Source organism: Coregonus clupeaformis, chromosome 39 (assembly GCF_020615455.1).
Source record: "Coregonus clupeaformis isolate EN_2021a chromosome 39, ASM2061545v1, whole genome shotgun sequence".
Classification (NCBI taxonomy): domain Eukaryota; kingdom Metazoa; phylum Chordata; class Actinopteri; order Salmoniformes; family Salmonidae; genus Coregonus; species Coregonus clupeaformis.
This window is the reverse complement of record NC_059230.1, coordinates 17,971,392-17,991,079: the sequence shown is the minus strand read 5'-3', so window position 1 is coordinate 17,991,079 and position 19,688 is coordinate 17,971,392. Positions and strand designations below refer to the sequence as shown.

The following is a 19,688-nucleotide window of genomic DNA, read 5'->3' as shown; positions in this document are numbered from 1 at the left end:
AAGGCTGGGTGAGGGAGTGAGCGAAAGGTGGAGAGTGCTAGGCTACGGACAGTGTGGGTTTAAGGTTCCCACTCTTTTTAAACTGGCGGCTGACCCAAGCGTGTGCCCCCCACCCCCACCCCCAAACGCCACCCCCCAACGAGAACGATTTCGACCGAGCCGCAGGACAAAATAGGGAGGATAGTGGAAGCGACGGGAATGAGAGAAGAAGAGTGCTGATTTAGGAGATAAGGTACGACAGACAGAGGCATCGCGGCGGTAGACACCAACCAGACAACCGTAGAAGAAGAGAGAAAAAGGAAGACATAAAAAGGGGGACGGTTTGACAGTTGTGTAAAGCGAACAGAGTAACAAAATTGTGGAAACGTTAGTTCACCGGGTAAGTTAAGCCTACTTATCATAACGTGAATATAACGGGTGTGATTTTGCGTGAGAATAACATTGCTTATGCACATGTCTCCTCATAGCTGGTCACTTGTGAGCATTATGAGATGATAGCCTACCAATAAAACAATAGGCTGTTAAATTGGCCCTTGCTCAATGCTCACTGATAAAGTTTCCGTTACCTATCAGCCCACCAAATGTATAATGTCATCCATATCTTCGGTGGGACGATTTTACACATAGAAATTGACCAAAATAACTTGGACCGAAACTCAACCTACCGCTATGCTCGCCGTAGCCTTATCATGCGCATTAGCTTAGTCATTTTACGCTAGTAGCCTATATTCCTATCTGCAACGTAGCCTATTCAGTGTATCAAAACCAAGATTTCTCCATATGTGGTTCATGTAACAATGTGGCCACGCGCTAATGCAACAATGTTGCACTTGCCTCTCGACCGGAGCGGAGACCCCATATTAGTTAGTGGGCCTCAGCCCCCTAGCAGTGCGCATGCATGCAGCGACGCCGTCACTGAAAGCCTGTACACGTTTTGTGCTCACTAGGCCGCACTCGGCTCCAACACTGCGGAGAAGACACGCGTGTTATAGAAATGTGGCAGGGACAGTTTGTCTGTTACTAATATGTTAAATTAACATATCCTTATTATTAATGTGTGTTTACGTGCAACCGATAGTCTCAAATTGGCCTTGTGTGTGTCAAGCGCCGTGGTTAAGGCTCTACCAGTATAATCAGTGTCGTTTACCAGAAGGCCTAGGCTATGGCTGCAGACCGAATTAAATCACAGTAGATTCATTAGAATATGCTATATGATGCAATACTTTTGTAGCTCTTTCTGTTGAATGGAGATAACTTTGCACATATATCTTTGCCATTATTCTAACAGCAAGTTGACCGTTATAATATTCTTGACATTATAACCAAGGCTGACGCATGCGTGCACTGCTTTTGGCTAGACATGGGGCCTTTCCTTGAATCGCGTGCACTCCTCCGCCGCGATATAGTCACACACATACTCAGCAAATAATAGACTTGTTTCCATAGTCCATTATTTGAAAATGTTCCTATTTTTGTGTCAATTCCACAATGGTAACATAGATAAAGCCTATACATTATTGAGAAAACTGTTATATCCTTTTGGTCATGGTGAGTAGGCTATGGCTGACTGGTCCAGTTAACAGGTGCCATATCTCGTTACTTTATTTGGCTCGGTATTCTCTTTTTCTCTCTCCTAATGTCAGTGAACCAGCTCTTTATTCATTTTGTATTCAATTAATAATGTTGCATTTCTTAAAGTTATTAAGTAAAATATGCAAGTACTCCACTGAAGTGTGATCGTTTGGACACATTTACAATTATTATTGAAAATAGTGTAACATCATACCAAGTGCAGTATGCCATAATTTTTCTATTGCTTAATAATGTGTTTATTCCTAGAAATAGGAGGTTTGCAGGAGTACACTCCCTTTGTATTTATTCTTTAGCAATACCTTTTAAACATCTATTGTAAAATGTATCAACAATAAGCCATAACCAATTAGAATGGAGTTAGAGGTAAGGAGGCCACTTGGAGTAATTGGCCTCTGCCCTGAATCCCCCTCCCCAACCCCAGGACTCCTCAGTATCTGAGTGGTGTCATTACCAGTGATGTCATTACCAGCAGTGTCATTAACCAGTTCTTTTTCCTCGTTAACATTTTACATTTACATTCAGTCATTTAACAGACGCTCTTATCCAGACTTACAGTTAGTGCATTCATCTTAAGACAACCACATATGTCAGTCATAGTAAGTACATTTTTCCTCAATAAAGTAGCTATCAGCAAAGTCAGTGCTAGTACGGGGAGGGAAAAGTCAAGTGTGAGTGTTATGTCACGAAAGGCAATCTTTTTCCTTCTTTTTTGTAACCTCTTTCCATATTCCCCCTCCCCCCTGTGACATCATGGCCTCGGAAGCAGGTATGGCAGACGCAGACGTTGACTTCCAGACAGGTGATGCTGGGGCATCCGCCACCTTCCCCCAGCAGTGCTCGGCCCTGCGCAAGAACGGCTTCGTGGTGCTGAAGGGACGACCCTGCAAAATCGTGGAGATGTCCACGTCCAAGACCGGCAAACACGGCCACGCTAAGGTCAGTGGTGCCCAATCTGACTGTAACCATTTTTATAGCCATGGCTGGTGTGCGGACATGAAAGAGGCTGACATCATACTATCTTGCCCTTGTCTCTGAGTCTGTATGTGTTGTGTCTACAACTCCCTGAATTGTTTGTTTTCTTTTCTTTATGGGCAGGTCCACATGGTTGGTATTGACATCTTCAACGGAAAGAAGTATGAGGATATCTGTCCCTCCACCCACAACATGGACGTACCCAACATCAAGAGACTAGACTACCAGGTGAGAGGACATGGGAATGGCCAAAGAAGTGAGGAGGACAGAAAGGACGGAGGGAGAGAGGGAGAAGTAGAGAGAAAGAGGTATTGCCGGTTTGAGTGAGATGGCCAATTAGGTAACACTCACTCTTTAACTGAATGGCCACGTCATTGGTAATAGATGTCCCTTGTGCATTCTGATTCCCTATTTCTAATTCCCTGACTCAATCCCCTGCCTCTGCCCTTGTTGATTCACACTGGAAGATCAGTGAGGATTGACTAGATGTCAGCAGTATGGTGGAACCTCCGTATAACCCAGGGATCATCAACTTCTTTCTTGAGCGGATGGTCGGGGGGCCGGAACGTAAATACCAATCATTTGTAGACTGCAAATTGCCTGCGTGGGAATACTTATGAACATATTTCCAAAAATGTAATTCAATTGGAGCTGATTTCCTGGTGTTTTTACAGTCTTTTATGTCCAACAATGAAAATTCGAAATGACATGTTTTTAAATGTTTTTGCTCTGAAAACTTGGGGGGCAAAATAAAAGCACCCACGGGCCATATTCGGCCTGTGAGCCGCCAGTTGGGGAACTCTGCTTTAGCCTATTAACAGGCTGTGGAGACATCAGCATTTTTCCTGTACCAATCCAGTGCTGTTTAAGCCATGAGGAAAAGTAAATGAGGGTAGAGGAACACATAGTGGAGTTTGTAGGTGGAGGTAATTATCACAGTGGTGTGTCTAGTAAAACTCTGGGATGGAATGCCTTTAACCTACACCAGCACAAGTTCCAAACTTTTTCATGATCCTTAGAGCCAGATAGGGAACCTCAAGTAGGTAGATGTTTTTTCTCCTGTGTTCATTTTTACCCTCTTTCGGGCGGGAGACTCTGGCACTGTGGGTGGACGTGACAGTCAGTTGATTGGAGGGCACACAGGCGCTCTAATTGATTGATTGATTGATTGACAGGGCAATCACAAAAGGGGCAGAAACTAAAAGAGATCCTTTTTCACACATTGCCTCTGTCATCCTCCTTTCCCTCCCTCCCCCCTGCAGTTGATTGGGATCACGGATGGTTACCTGTCTCTGCTCCAGGACAGCGGTGAAGTGAGAGAGGACCTGAAGATGCCAGAGGGAGACATGGGCAAAGAGATCGAAACCAAGTACGACGCTGGAGAGGAGATTCTGGTCAGTGGTGTCCCTCATTCTTCTTCTTCTTCTATGATTCTCCCTTGACAAGATATTGCCTACGTTGCTATTAAGCGTTACGGTTTTGTAAGACACAGGGTTGCATGGGAGTAGCACTTTTCCTTATTTCCAGAGATTTTATCGTCCTTATTCAGTCCTTTGTACCTCCTCTACATAAGCAGTTGTGTAGACATATCTGATTCCTGTTTTCCTCTCCTCTTCTGATCCATTTACCCAGTGTGTGTTTGGTGGAAATTCCATACAATGGGGTAAAGTACTTAAGTAAAAATACTTTAAAGTACTACTTAAGTATTTTTGGGGGCTCTCTGTACTTTACTATTTATATTTTTGACAACTTTTATTTTACTACATTCCTAAATAAAATAATGTACTTTTTACTCCACACATTTTCCTTGACACCCAAAAGTACTTGTTACATTTTGAATGCTTAGTAGGACAGGAAAATGGTCCAATTCACACACTTATCAAGAGAACATCCCTGGTCATCTCTACTGCCTCTGATCTGGCGGACTCACTAAACACAAATGCTTCGTTTGTAAATTAGTGTTTGAGTGTCCCTGGCTATCCGTAAATTTAAAAACACGAAAAATTGTGTCTTCTGGTTTGCTTAATATAAGGAATTTGAAATATATATATATATTTTTTTTAAACTTTTACTTTTGATACTTAAGTATATTTGAGAAATTACATTTACTTTTGATACTTAAGTATATTTAAAACCAAATACTTTAAGACTTTTACTAAAGTAGTATTTTACTGGGTGACTTTCACTTTTACTTCAGTCATTTTCCATTAAGGTATCTTTACTTTTACTAAAGTATGACAGTTGAGTACTTTTTCCACCACTGATTCCATATGTATTATAGCTGCTATAGTCACATTGAACCCGTATACTTACAGTACTTCCGGGAATTGAATGTTCCTGTCACAAACAGTTAAAACTAGCAGAGCACGCACTGGCCAAGCAGAGCACACAAATACCCTCACTTATCAATGAAGACTGGCAGGACTAGGGATACATGGAATTCGGGAGTAAGACTGTATGTAGCACATACCAATCCCTACGGGGAATTGATACCATGCTCTCAGCAGCACTCTGCAAAGTGTTATGGTTTGGGGCGCAAGAGGTTGGTGGCACCTTAATTGGGGAGGACGGGCTCGTGGTAATGGCTGGAGCGGAATAGGTGGAATGGTATCAAAAACATGCCATTCCATTTGCTCTGTTCCAGCCATTATTATGAGCCGTCCTCCCCTCAGCAGCCTCCACTGGTTTGGGGGAACAATTACTTGAAGTCTCAGGGAAAGGGATGATGTCACAGCCTAAGATAGCCACACCAAGTTTACTTCCACTACACCAGTAAAGTTGTTCTTATAATTAAAATAAATTCATTTTTGTTTGTTTCGCAGATCACTGTTCTGTCTGCGATGAATGAGGAGGCTGCAGTTGCCATCAAGGCCATGGCTAAATAAGACACTGCAGGTAAATGCAGAAGCTTTCTGTATCCCAACCGACCTATCTTTCACCACATACACACTATCTGTGACAAAAGTGTCTGGAAATGTGAGGTATGTGTGTGTGTAATGCCACACGACACTTTTTAACATGCACGTGCATTGCCAGGTTATACGTACATAAAACTGTATGTCTATGGACCAAGGGGAAGGCAACTCCAAGACTGCTTTTTGGAGAACATCTCAATTCAAGACCTTGAACTACGGAGATGTTGGCACAACAGGAGTTATGGTTAATGTTGATCAAGGTCTTTTTAAATGTATCTTATTTATTTGTATGTTTTTTTATCAGCCAAGGTTAGGTACAGTGAGGGAAAAAAGTATTTGATCCCCTGCTGATTTTGTACGTTTGCCCACAGACAAAGAAATGATCAGTCTATAATTTTAATAGTAGGTTTATTTGAACAGTGAGAGACAGAATAACAACAACAAAATCCAGAAAAACGCATGTCAAAAATGTTATAAATTGATTTGCATTTTAATGAGGGAAATAAGTATTTGACCCCCTCTCAATCAGAAAGATTTCTGGCTCCCAGGTGTCTTTTATATAGGTAACGAGCTGAGATTAGGAGCACACTCTTAAAGGGAGTGCTCCTAATCTCAGCTTGTTACCTGTATAAAAGACACCTGTCCACAGAAGCAATCAATCAATCAGATTCCAAACTCTCCACCATGGCCAAGACCAAAGAGCTCTCCAAGGATGTCAGGGACAAGATTGTAGACCTACACAAGGCTGGAATGGGCTACAAGACCATCGCCAAGCAGCTTGGTGAGAAGGTGACAACAGTTGGTGCGATTATTCGCAAATGGAAGAAACACAAAATAACTGTCAATCTCCCTCGGCCTGGGTCTCCATGCAAGATCTCACCTCGTGGAGTTGCAATGATCATGAGAACGGTGAGGAATCAGCCCAGAACTACACAGGAGGATCTTGTCAATGATCTCAAGGCAGCTGGGACCATAGTCACCAAGAAAACAATTGGTAACACACTACGCCGTGAAGGACTGAAATCCTGCAGTGCCCGCAAGGTCCCCCTGCTCAAGAAAGCACATATACAGGCCCTTCTGAAGTTTGTCAATGAACATCTGAATGATTCAGAGGAGAACTGGGTGAAAGTGTTGTGGTCAGATGAGACCAAAATCGAGCTCTTTGGCATCAACTCAACTCGCCTTGTTTGGAGGAGGAGGAATGCTGCCTATGACCCCAAGAACACCATCCCCACCGTCAAACATGGAGGTGGAAACATTATGCTTTGGGGGTGTTTTTCTGCTAAGGGGACAGGACAACTTCACCGCATCAAAGGGACGATGGACGGGGCCATGTACCGTCAAATCTTGGTTGAGAACCTCCTTCCCTCAGCCAGGGCATTGAAAATGGGTCGTGGATGGGTATTCCAGCATGACAATGAACCAAAACACATGGCCAAGGCAACAAAGGAGTGGCTCAAGAAGAGGCACATTAAGGTCCTGGAGTGGCCTAGCCAGTCTCCAGACCTTAATCCCATAGAAAATCTGTGGAGGGAGCTGAAGGTTCGAGTTGCCAAATGTCAGCCTCAAAACCTTAATGACTTGGAGAAGATCTGCAAAGAGGAGTGGGACAAAATCCCTCCTGAGATGTGTGCAAACCTGGTGGCCAACTACAAGAAACGTCTGACCTCTGTGATTGCCAACAAGGGTTTTGCCACCAAGTACTAAGTCATGTTTTGCAGAGGGGTCAAATACTTATTTCCCTCATTAAAATGCAAATCAATTTATAACATTTTTGACATGCGTTTTTCTGGATTTTGTTGTTGTTATTCTGTCTCTCACTGTTCAAATAAACCTACTATTAAAATTATAGACTGATCATTTCTTTGTCAGTGGGCAAACTTACAAAATCAGCAGGGGATCAAATACTTTTTTCCCTCACGGTACATGTTTTACTTTGCCTAAGGACGTACGGAAACACTTTGGCTGGTGCCCAGGCTACTTATTTACTTTGTTTTAAATCACAGGAGGTTGGTGGCATCTTAATTGGTGGAGGACGGGCTCGTGGTAAAGGCTGGAGAGGAATGAGTGGAATGGTATCAAATACATAATAATGGCTGGAACGGAGCGAATGGAATGCCATCGAACACATGGACCATGTGCCATTATTATGAACTGTCCTCCCATCAGCAGCCTCCTGTGTTTGAAATGTTAGTGTTGGTTTACCTGGTTGTAGTCTTCATTGGGACTACAGTATATGTCTGTTTTGAAAAATATGTTGAAACAAGGGAATTGTTTAAGAGTACTGTACAATATACTGGGGATGTCTTGTTTTTCCATGTACAGTGCATTCGGAAAGTATTCAGACCCCTTGACTTTTTCCACATTTTGTTACGTTACAGCCTTATTCTGAAATTGATTAAATTGTTTTCTCCCCTCATCAATCTACACAGTACCCCATAATGACAAAGCAAAAACAGGTTTTTAGAAATTGTTGCATTTTTTTTATTTTATAAAACTGAAATGTCACATTTACTTTGTTGACGCACCTTTGGCAGCGATTACGGCCTCAAGTCTTCTTAGTAATGACGCTACAAGCTTGGCACACCTGTATTTGGGGAGTTTCTCCCATTCTTCTCTGCAGATCCTCTCAAGCTCTGTCAGGTGGATTGGGAGCGTCGCTGCACAGCTATTTTCAGGTCTCTCCAGAGATGTTCGATCGGGTTCAAGGCCAGGCTCTGGCTGGGCCACTCAAGGACATTCAGAGACTTGTCCCGAAGCCACTCCTGCGTTGTCTTGGCTGTGTGCTTACGGTCGTTGTCCTGTTGGAAGGTTAACCTTCGCCCCATTCTGAGGTCCTGAGCGCTCCGGAGCAGGTTTTCATCAAGGATCTCTCTGTACTTTGCTCCGTTCATCTTTCCCTCGACCCTGACTAGTCTCTCAGTCCCTGCCGCTGAAAAACATCCCCACAGCATGATGCTGCCACCACCATGCTTCACCGTAGGGATGGTGCCAGGTTTCATCCAGACGTCACGCTTGGTATTCAGGCCAAAGAGTTTCATCAGACCAGAAAATCTTGTTTCTCATGGTCTGAGAGTCCTTTAGGTGCCTTTTGGCAAACTCCAAGCGGGCTGTCATGTACCTTTTACTGAGGAGTGGCTTCCATCTGGCCACTCTACCATAAAGTCCTGATTGGTGGAGTGCTGCAGAGATAGTTGTCTCTCTGGAAGGTTCTCCCATCTCCACAGAGAAACTCTGGAGCTCTTTCTGAGTGACCGTCAGGTTCTTGGTCACCTCCCTGACCAAGGACCTTCTCCCCCGATTGCTCAGTTTGGCCGGGCGGCCAGCTCTAGGAAGAGTCTTGTTGGTTCCACACTTCTTCCATTAAGAATGATGGAGGCCACTGTGTTCATGGGGACCTTCAATGCTGCAGACATGTTTTAGTACCCTTCCCCAGATCTGTGCCTCGACACAATCCTGTCTCGGAGCTCTACGGACAATTCCTTCGACCTCGTGGCTTGGTTGTTGCTCTGACATGCACTGTCAACTGTGGGACTTTATATAGACAGATGTGTGCCTTTCCAAATCATGTCCAATCAATAGAATTTACCACAGGTGGACTCCAATCAAGTTGTAGAAACATCTCAAGGATGATCAATGGAAACAGGATGCACCTGAGATCAATTTTGAGTCTCATAGCAAATGGTCTGAATACTTATGTAAATAAGGTATTTCATTTTTATTTATTTATACATTTGCTAAAATGTCTAAAAACCTGTTTTTGCTTTGTCATTATGGGGTATTGTGTGTAGATTGAGGGGGGGAAACAATTTAAACAATTTTAGAATAAGGCTATAACGTAACAAAATGTGGAAAAAGTCAAGGGTCTGAATACTTTCCGAATTAAATCTATGAAAGGTACCGTTCTGTTACAGGAATGGACTTGCCTACCCCTTATGCACTTATTGCTTGCTTACATATGTTATTTATGTACAGTATTTATGTACGAGCACATGTATATATATCTTGTATAAAGAGTTGTTTTTATATAGATTCCCATGCTTGGTGTATTTGTGTGAGTGTAATGGTGTATTTACAGTGAACTCCAAAAGTATTGGGACAGTGACACATTTTTGGTTGTTTTGGCTCTGAAATGAAACAATGACAATGAGGTTAAAGTGCAGACTGTCATCTTTAATTGGGGGGTATTTTCATTGATATCGGGTGAACCGTTTAGAAATTACAGCACTTGTTGTGTATAGTCCCCCCCTCCATTTGAGGGGATCAAAGGTATTGGGACAAATTCACTTATGTGTATTAAAGTAGTCAAAAGTTTAGTATTTGGTTCCATATTCTTAGCGCACAATGATTACATCAAGCTTGTGACTCTACATACTTGTTGGATGCATAATGCATAATGATGAGTGAGAAAGTTAGATGCACAAATATCATACCCCCAATACATGCTAACCTCACACCATTACAATAACAGGGGAGGGGATTAGCATTTTTATGCCTCTAACTTTCTCACTCATCATTATTCACGATTCATTCAGGATTATCCGTAATCATGGTAGCATCCACATTAATGTAGAAGTGTTTAGAAACATTATTTTCTTAGTTACAATAAAAGTGACACAATACATTATTTACCATTAATTTCTATTGAGCACAAAATAATCTGAAATACAACCAAAACAAACAGCAAATGCATCCAACAAGTTTGTAGTCACAAGCTTGATGTAATTAATCATTGCATGCTAGGAATATGGGACCAAATACTAAACTTTTGACTACTGTAAAACACATTTTGTCCCAATACTAAAATTGGGGGACTATGTACAGAAAGTGCTGTAATTTCTAAACGGTTCACCCAATATGGATGAAAATACCCTCAAATAAAAGCTGACAGTCTACACTTTAACCTCCTAGTAATTATATCAATTCAAATCCAAAGTGCTGGAGTACAGAGTCGAAACAACAACAAATGTGTCACTGTCCCAATAGTTTTGGAACTCACTGTATATGAAATGTGCACTATATGAGTTCAAGGTTGTTAAATGTGCAGTGGGTTACTGTATATTGATGGTGTGTGAAAGGATCTTTGTATTTGTCGAATGTTCAGAGTTTGTACTGTCTATACCTCAAAGCACTTGTGAACTGTTTTGTATTGATGCACACTAAATTATACTGTCCGCTTTTTTTCTTTCTTCCTGTCTCTCCTTCCTATCCCTACATGTCTCTTCCTCAATCACTTCATCTTCCCTCTCCTTTTTCCCCTTTTCTACCTATCCTACCCCTGTACTTTCCTTGTCCTCCCCACTCTCTTTCAGGGGTTAACAAGATGCACTGGACCTGGAAAAGGGACGGAATAAGGCCACGTCAATGCTATTCTCCTACTTTCTATTTCTTTTTTTTCGTGATCTCTATCCCTCCCTCTGTACTTTCTCGCCCTTCTCTGGGTTAAATTAGGAACTCAATTCAATTAATAATTGGAAATGGCAAACGGTCGAAACATTCTCCCCACACACACACACAGCATACAGGTCAGCACCTGTACAGATGAAACTGAGAGAGAAGGTAGAATGGAGAAAGATGTGTTTTCTCACAAACAAATTGGCGCCTGCGAAGGCAGGGCGTAAGTAGCTACTGTAACTAGTCAAGGGAGGGGTGATGAAAATGTCACGTCTGTTTTGTAAATTCTCCCGATTCATCAAGGGCTTCTTCAACTCTAGATTTATGAGTGATGCTGTTCTGTTTAGGAGCTCATTCAGCGGGAGCACTGTGCTCGGTATGTTACAATAGAAATATAACATACATAATTGAAAATGGTGCCAGTTCTATAACATGGAGATTGTGTCAGCTCTATACGTTACATTTCTATCTGATTTTCCAAGCGATACGCCCTTCTGAATGAGACTCCAGTCTTGTTCAATATTTTGTGTAACATATATCACTTAAATCTGTCTGTTAAAAAAAGTGTCATGATTTACATGCCAGGATCAGGGCCCAGATTAACAAAACTTTAAGACATTTCTTCTTAACTACCATTTTTTCCTTAACTATAGACTTATGATGGAAGTTAAGCACAGTTGCTATTCCTCAAAAAGGTTATTGGAAATGTTAATGCGCTATTTCTTATGTTTCTCCTTAAGCAAAAAGTTAAGAAATTAGATTCTTGAAAATAACGTTTTTGGATTTGTTCCTAATTCCAAGATAGTTAAACCCTTGTCTTAAACTCAGGGCAGTGAGAGAATAAGCTCATGAAAGCAATTGAACATGTTTCATTCACACAAACTTCATCTGAAAGTTTCAGTATTGATTATTTTAAACCCAAGAACATGTTTTAGAACAGTAATCTCAGTAGGAAATATGCTAACATGATTGCCATTGCTAGCTAGATAGCTAAATTGGTTGCCTAGCAACAAACATTTGTAGGAAAATCATTAAATCTTAAGATATTGTTGAGGAATTGCTCTTACTCTTAAGTTTTTGCGTAAGAAGTGTTTTGTGAATCTGGGCCCAGTTCTTTCGGAGTAGGAGTTGAACAAGTGTCACACAGTAGCATTTAGAAGAAACTAAACTCGCACGCCAATTCCAGTGTTTCAGTTCAGTCTTTCAGATATCTGATCGAGACCGCGCATAAGACTAAGTCCTTTCTTTGCGCAAATCGGCCCCTTATCTTCCATTACCCTCAACGCCTGGGCAAAGACCTTTCGACAGAGGCTGCCAACAGAGCAGGTAGCTAGCTTGTCGACACACTGGGTCACCTATAGAGAGAAGCACCAAGTATTTGACCCATTATTACTTTGTACAAACTCATGAGAAAAAGTTATGGCATTTGGTTTTTGCTTGATTGTATTCACAAAGAAGTCCAAACTGTGCAGAATGTCTCCCGCCCCCAAACAAATTAAAGACGACACAAATTGTTAGAAATGGTGTGCTTTTTATTTATTTTGAGGACATAGTTTGAGGTAATACATCCAAACACACAAAATTGAGAAAGTATAACACTATACTATTCACAGTGGAGAAAATAGTTTCCTAGAACATCTAGGCCACAAAAACTAAAGTAATACAGCACTAACAAAATAAACGATACAATAAATATTACTACAAAGTCAAGCCTGTAGGTTTGGGCTTTACAATCAACCATCAAAAACCAAGTTTACTGTCCCATAATTCCAGTCTTCTAGAAGCCTTTGAAATCTCAACGATAAGAACTCCTGGTAAAGGTAGTTTGGGCAGGTAACCACGGTTACTTGCTGTGGTGATAGAACCTCTGTCCGCTCTGGGCATGGGGGAGGAAAGCGTGGCGGGGAGCCGCTTGGAGAGAGCTCTGGAAAGGGGCCTGGTGGACGGAACAACGCCAATGAAATGTTATCAAGCAACAGTGTTAAGAACTTTAAGCTAAACCATGCATATTTCAAATGACCAAGTAATAATTGAAATTGAATATTACAGTTGACACAAAGATGTTTGCGTTCACTGTTAAGATTATTTCATACTCAAGATTCACACTGGTTTTCCTCTGGCTTTGGCTATGAGAGCTTGGACAAATTGTGCAAGAAAACAAAAATACAATCACTTTTCAATCTATGCTTCAATATAGAGCATGCGTAAAGCAATAACCAACTTTTTCACAACCTCTTTCAGAGGCACTCATATTTCTGATGGGGGTGATGGATCAACAGTGGGCAGTAACAGTATGATGTGGGATAGGGAGGGGGTATGAGGTGTACCTTGGGAGTGGGGATCTGGACAGCCATGGAGGGGGTGGGGAGTGGGCCAGCAGCGGACGCATGGAGGGCTTGGGGGTGCATGGGTCTCAGAGCACCCTGGAAAAACACGAGGAATTTAGGGAAAGGACAAGAGGTAAGAGTGAGTATAATGGACAACTCAGATTTGAATTTACATTTGTGCACTAAGCACTTAAACATTCAAACATATTCACAACTAAGTCTTCCCCCTATCTGTCTGAGCAGTGTTCTTACCGCGTCAGTGAAGCCAGACTGTTGGTTGGCATGTTCCAACTGCTTCTGAAGGGGTATTCCAGCACCAGGGATGAATCCAGGCTGGGAGGTGAAGTGGCTGTGAACAGCATAGCCTGGCTGCTGATGAGGGAGGTACTGCATTGCCTGGAATGCAGACACACCTAGACAGGAGACAGAAACAATCCGATTGGGTATTAACCCATTCACATCATTTACTATATTTAGTACAATATCAATGTGCCACAGAACAAATTATGTTTGGTGTAAACTCATGAAATTGTGTCAACATAGTTAGTACAAGTGTCGAGACAGGCCACATTGACATTTTAAGATTGTCATTATCTATCATACCTCCAGTGTCAAAGTTATGATTGAGAACATTTGAAAAAATAATTCAAATGGACAGCATGTGTATAAAAAAAAAAATACATTTCAGAATTAAATTGTTTAAAAACATATACAGTGCCTTCAGCAAGTATTCACAACCATTTACTTTTTCCATATTTTGCTGTGTTATAGCTTAAATTGAGATTTTTTTGTAACTGGCCTACACACAAAACCCCGTAATGTCAAAGAGGAATTATGTTTTCAGATTTGTTTTAAACTAATGAATTACAAATGAAAAGCTGAAATGTCTTGAGTTAATAAGTATTCAACCCCTTTGTTATGGCAAGCCTAAATATGTTCAGGAGTAAAAATGTGCTTAAGTCACATAACAAGCTGCATGGACTCACTGTGTGCAATAATAATGTTTAACATTATTTTTTAATGACTACCTCATCTCTGTACCCCACACAAACAATTATCTCTTTAAGGTCCCTCAGTCGAGCAGTGAATTTCAAACACTGATTCAACCACAAAGACCAGGGAGGTTTTCCAATGCCTCGCAAAGAAGGGCACCTATTGGTAGATTGGTAAAAATAAAATTAAAAGTAGACATTGAATATCCCTTTGAGAATGGTAAAGTTATTAATTACACTTTGGATGGTGTATCAATACACCTAGTCACTACAAAGATACAGGCATCCTTCCTAACTCAGTTGCCGAAGAGGAAGGAAAACTCTCAGGGATTTCATTATGAGGCCAATGGTGACTAAAACAGAGTAATGGCTGTGATAGGAGAAAACTGAGGATGGATCAACAACATTGTAGTTACTCCAAAATACTAACCTAATTGACAGCGTGAAAAGAAGGAATCCTGTACAGAATACAAATACTCCAAAACATGCATCCTGTTTGCATCAAGGCACTAAAGTAATACTGCAACAAAAAAAAAGTGGCAAAGCAATACCCTTTTAGTCCTGAAAATACAACACATTACTAATTACCACTCTCCATAATTTCAAGCATAGTGGTAGCTGCATCGTGTTATGGCTATGCTTGTAATCATTAAGGACTGTGGAGTTTTTCAGGATAAAAAAGAAACAGAATGGAGCTAAGCACAGGCAAAATCCTAGAGGAAAACCTGGTTCAGTCTACTTTCCACCAGACACTGGGAGATTAATTCACCTTTCAGCAGGACAATAACCTAAAACACAAGGCCAAATATACACTGGAGTTGCTTACCAAGAAGACCGTGAATGTTCCTGAGTTGCCGAGCTACAGTTTTGACTTAAATCTACTTGAAAATCTATGGCAAGACCTGAAAATGATTGTCTAGCAACCAATTTGACAGCAATTGAAGAATTTTGAAAAGAATAATGGGAAAATATTGCACAATCCATGTGGGGAAAGCTCTTAGAGACTTACCCAGAATGACTCACAGCTGTAATCATTGCCAAACGTGCTTCTACAAAGTATTGACACAGGGGTGTGAATACTTATGTAAATAACATATTTCTAAACATGTTTTTTATACATTTTGAATTCAGGCTGTAACACAACAAAATGTGGAATAAGTCAAGAGGTATGAATACTTTCTGAATGCACAGTACTACACTGTATATAAAGATAGACATGGTTTTAAAAAGGTAGTTGTAATATTTCATTCAGTACAGAAATGTGTAGGTGGCTTAACTTACCCTGTCCTACGATTCAATTTACCCCATACCCGGGGTAAGTTGAGCCAAGAGACCACTTATTTTGGACAAGCTATTTACATTTGTCATTTAGCAGACGCTCTTATCCAGAGCGACTTAAAGCTATGTTTACAAAACTGTAATGTTTACATGAATTTTGATTATTTCCAGGGATACACAACATCCTGAAATACATGTATACTGAACAAAAATATAAAACACATGTAAAGTGTTGGTCCCATGTTTCATGAGCTGAAATAAAATATCCTAGACATTTTCCATATGCACAAAAAGCGTATTTCTCTCAAATGTTGTGCACAAATTTGTTTACATCCCTGTTAGTGAGCATTACACAGGTGCACCTTGTGCTGGGGGACAATAAAAGGCCACTCTAAAATGTTCGGCTTTGTCACACAACACTATGCCACAGATGTCTCAAGTTTTGAGGGAGTGTGCAATTGGCATGCTGACTGTAGGAATGTCCACCAGATTTGTTGCCAGAGAATTTAATGTTAATTTCTCTACCATAAGCTGCCTCCAACGTCGTTTTAGAGAATTTGGCACTATATCAAACCGGCCTCACAACCGCAGACCATGTGTATGGCGTTGTGTATGGCGTTGTGTGGGCGAGCGGTTTGCTGATGTAATCGTTGTGAACAGAGTGCCCCATGGTGGCGGTGGGGTTATGGTATGGGCAGGCATAAGCTACAGACAACGAACACAATTGCATTTTATCAATGGCAATTTGAATGCAAAAAAATACTGTGACGAGATCCTGAGGCCCATTATGAGGCCACATTTTTTTAAAGATATCTGTGACGAACAGCTGCATATCTGTATTCCCAGTCATGTGAAATCCATAAATTAGGGCCTAATGAATTTATTCAAATTTGGCTGATTTCCTCATATGAACTGTAACTTGTAAATTGTTGCATGTTGCATTTATATTTTTGTTCAGTATAGATATCTTTGTTAGAAAGAATACTATATTTCCCTTGACGGAGTGATGACGAATGTAAAAAATGGCTGAACCTATCCCACTCTCCCCTACCTAAGGGCATTTAAAAATGTCTGTTATGGACATTAATAGTTTAAGGAAACATTAAACCAAGGTTATTATAGTAAACTAAATCTAATCATGAAAAAACTATTTAGTAAACTGAAATAAATAAATTAACAAACCCATTTGAAAAACTAAAACTATACTGAAATTATTATATTTGACTCCGAAATATAAAATATTGCCACCATATTTTTTGCACCAATCACAGTGCTATTCCTTTTAAAACCAAGTCACATCGAGATTGACTTTATAATTCAAACCTAACCTATGACCTGACCCATCACCTTAAGTATTACAACCCCCCAGTGGCAATATTTGTACAAACTATTCAACACAAATGGCTCCTAGCCTCCCAATAATATGCCTTCTCCATAACACTAAAATAAAAACTAAATATTTTATACAACTAAAACTAAATAAAAACTAGCAAATCAGGTCTGAAAATGAAATGAAACTAAACTGAATTTCAAATAAAAATCTCACACTAATAGAAATAGAAAACTATATTCACTTTGGCGCACTCAACACACATCCTACCTCTGATCTGGGAGCTGCTGGCGAAGCTGACAGGTACAGAGGGGCCGGGGGCGTAGGTGGAGGGGTGTTGTGTCTGGGCCACGCCGTAGCTCTCGTGGACCGACTGACTGCCCCCAAACTGTCCGTGCTCCGCCGGGCCCGCACTGAACCCAGCCTGGTTCTGGTAGTGACGGCCCTGTGGAGCGAGGAGAGTGAAACGGTCACTCTAAGCAAATCACACAGAGCATGGGTTATGCGTCTGTTGGCATCATTGACATTTTCTATGGCTCAGTGGGTAGGGGCGTGGTGTTTGGAACTACAGAGTTAAGGATTTGATTCCAGCTTGGGCCGAATAGTGATGTCTGGAACACCCTTTATTGACCATATTTCTGCTCAGACACAATTTGTAAGTCGCTCTGGATAAGAGCGTCTGCTAAATGACGTAAATGTAAATGAAAAGTGTGCTTCATAGAAAGATCTCCAGTGGTTAGATAAGGTATTACACATGCAGAGGGCCCGCCAGTTGCCACTCACCGGGATGACCGGTGTTGGAAACAACTGCTTACTGCGCTCCGACATCAGACCCCCGGCCCTGTTGTGACTGACTGGACTGCCTGACAGAGGGAAGAGAGAACAAAAAAAGGGATGAGGGAGGAGTATAGTGAAGTGACAGGTGTCAGTGAAGTCACTGAAGACATTTGTGGAGAGAAACAATGTGCCACATATATTGAAAATCAAAAGGTCTGGTAGATGACCATATTATGATGATTATTATGTAATTGATAAGGAGATTGTACTTATGAACAGGTGTAGCCTTACCTTGAATGTTAAGGAGATGCTGTCCTGTGTGCATGGTTAGACTGGGCTGGTAGCTGGCGGACGTCAGTGTTGTGATGTCACTGCAGGGGAGGTAAAAACAGGTGAGATATCTGACAGGAGAATTAAAAAAATCAGCAAATCCTGATATCTATGGCCTTACTACAATCACATACCAAATCCAAACTCGGAGGGTTGCATTTCAATAATCTAAAGTGGATCCTTGACCTTGACTCCTTTTCTACACCTACACTAACGCTATAATAATAACAACAATAGTAATATATGGGATTTAATGTGCCTTAAAAAAAAAAAAAGGACATTGTACGTTAAGGAAGCTTGACCGGTGAAAGCACATTTCTAGACACATCCAGGCATCCAAACTGCTTTCACCTAAACTGTTTCCATATCTGTAAATATTAAGGAAAGAAGACAAGGAGAGGAAGCCACTTAGACTATTGAGATGCACCCGAGGAGTCATTGAGGCTCCTTTCCTCTCACCTCTGCTCCTTCCTGCGTCTCTTCTCCTCCTCGTGCAGGACCTTCTTCAGCTGGAGGAAGAGCTGATGCTTCTCCTCCTGAAGTCCCTGCAGTTTCTCCCCCATCTTCATCACCTGTGAGGAGGAAGAGGGAGAGAGGGTTAAGGTGATCAAGTTATTTATCTGATTGATCTCCATCTGTTTGTATGTTGGCATGACTCTCTGACCTGTTCTTTGGTCTCCTCCAAGGACATCCTCTCCTCTATCTCTTTTGTTCTCTTTCTCTCTTCTTCCTCTTTCATCTTCTGCTCCATCATCTTGTCCACTTCTTCCTCCTCTGAGATTAGGAAGAAAAGAGATCACCTTGAGAACGACGATTAATGTGCACCAATTCCAACTAGATAATTGTAGAACCAAATCAGGCTTCCAGTTACGGTTGATGAGGAATGCTGTAGTCAAGCCATGCCTTGTGATATCTCACCTTGTCTTTTACGCTCCCTTTCTCTCATTATGTGTTTGTGGAGGGCTCTGGCCATAGCGTTGGACAGCTTCGGTCTGTCCAGCAGAGCAGGCATGGTGACAGGCAGTGGAGGGGCCAGCTGAATGCAGCAGAATGGAGAAAATATGTGGAATAGTAGCTAGCTACATGCAACAATAACAAACGGTGACAATAATTACCAGCTAGGAACTGACACTTTTGTTTCTTCAAACATTTACTTTGTTGATAATAGAAATGCATAATCATAGCCATAGTTAATTGCATAAATTCACCACCAGCTAGCTAAAGTTGCATTTCATCTGGCTATGCTAGTAGGTAGCTAGCATTGCTAGCTCGATGAAGAAGGGCAAGTAGGCGTTAAATTGTAAACCAACTTCCGTTGCTTTATGAGTCTTTCAATATGAAAACGTTCATCTCCGCTTGGAGTTTGGTTAGCTTGGTTGTTTAGCAGGATTATAAAGCGGGAAATTACCGTTTTTTGTGAAAAACGCGGACTTTTTGTCTGTTATGAATTTTTTTAAATTAAATAATGGTGAACCCGAACCAATACACTTCCGGTGTGAAAGGAAGCTTCCTGTTTTGACTTCAGGGGAACCGTGGGAGTTGTGGTTTCTATTCAGCACGTGGCCCAGACCTTGAACAGAGGATATTATTTGGAATGACTGAAGTTCACAGCCGGCCCGCTCATTATGCAGGATTAGGCGGCGGATTGACTAGTGCTGTACAGTCGTGGTCAAAAGTTTTGAGCTTGACACAAGTATTGGTCTTCACAAAGTTTGCTGCTTCAGTGTTTTTAGATATTTTTGTCAGATGTTACTATGGTATACTGAAGTATAATTACAAG

The 19,688-nt window shown here is 41.3% G+C and overlaps 2 protein-coding genes across 5 annotated transcripts; one reads left to right on the top strand and one right to left on the bottom strand.

The window, feature by feature from the left end:
• The first annotated feature begins 129 nt into the window (after positions 1–129).
• On the top strand, positions 130–12,395 carry LOC121554740 (eukaryotic translation initiation factor 5A-1). The gene is made up of 6 exons (XM_041868468.2): positions 130–379; positions 2,360–2,529; positions 2,689–2,793; positions 3,828–3,959; positions 5,388–5,460; positions 10,793–12,395. The coding sequence occupies exons 2-5, from the start codon at positions 2,362–2,364 to the stop codon at positions 5,448–5,450; spliced, it is 468 nt and encodes a 155-aa protein (XP_041724402.1). The 5' UTR covers positions 130–379; positions 2,360–2,361; the 3' UTR covers positions 5,451–5,460; positions 10,793–12,395.
• Positions 11,130–19,408, bottom strand: LOC121554738 (G protein pathway suppressor 2). Of its 4 annotated transcripts, XM_041868466.1 has the most exons (11): positions 19,317–19,408; positions 18,827–18,944; positions 18,573–18,682; positions 18,368–18,480; positions 17,870–17,949; positions 17,585–17,664; positions 17,072–17,276; positions 13,454–13,614; positions 13,202–13,297; positions 12,968–13,009; positions 12,721–12,810 (listed from the first exon to the last, which is right to left on the bottom strand). In XM_041868466.1, exons 2-10 carry the CDS (start codon positions 18,918–18,920, stop codon positions 13,001–13,003), a joined length of 948 nt encoding a protein of 315 aa, XP_041724400.1. In that variant the 5' UTR covers positions 18,921–18,944; positions 19,317–19,408; the 3' UTR covers positions 12,721–12,810; positions 12,968–13,000. The 4 variants fall into 4 exon arrangements, with proteins under 4 accessions (XP_041724398.1, XP_041724399.1, XP_041724400.1 ...); XM_041868464.2 differs by lacking the exon at positions 12,968–13,009 and having other exon boundaries at positions 11,130–12,810; XM_041868465.2 differs by lacking the exon at positions 12,968–13,009 and having other exon boundaries at positions 11,130–12,810; positions 17,072–17,246.
• Positions 19,409–19,688: the final 280 nt, after the last annotated feature.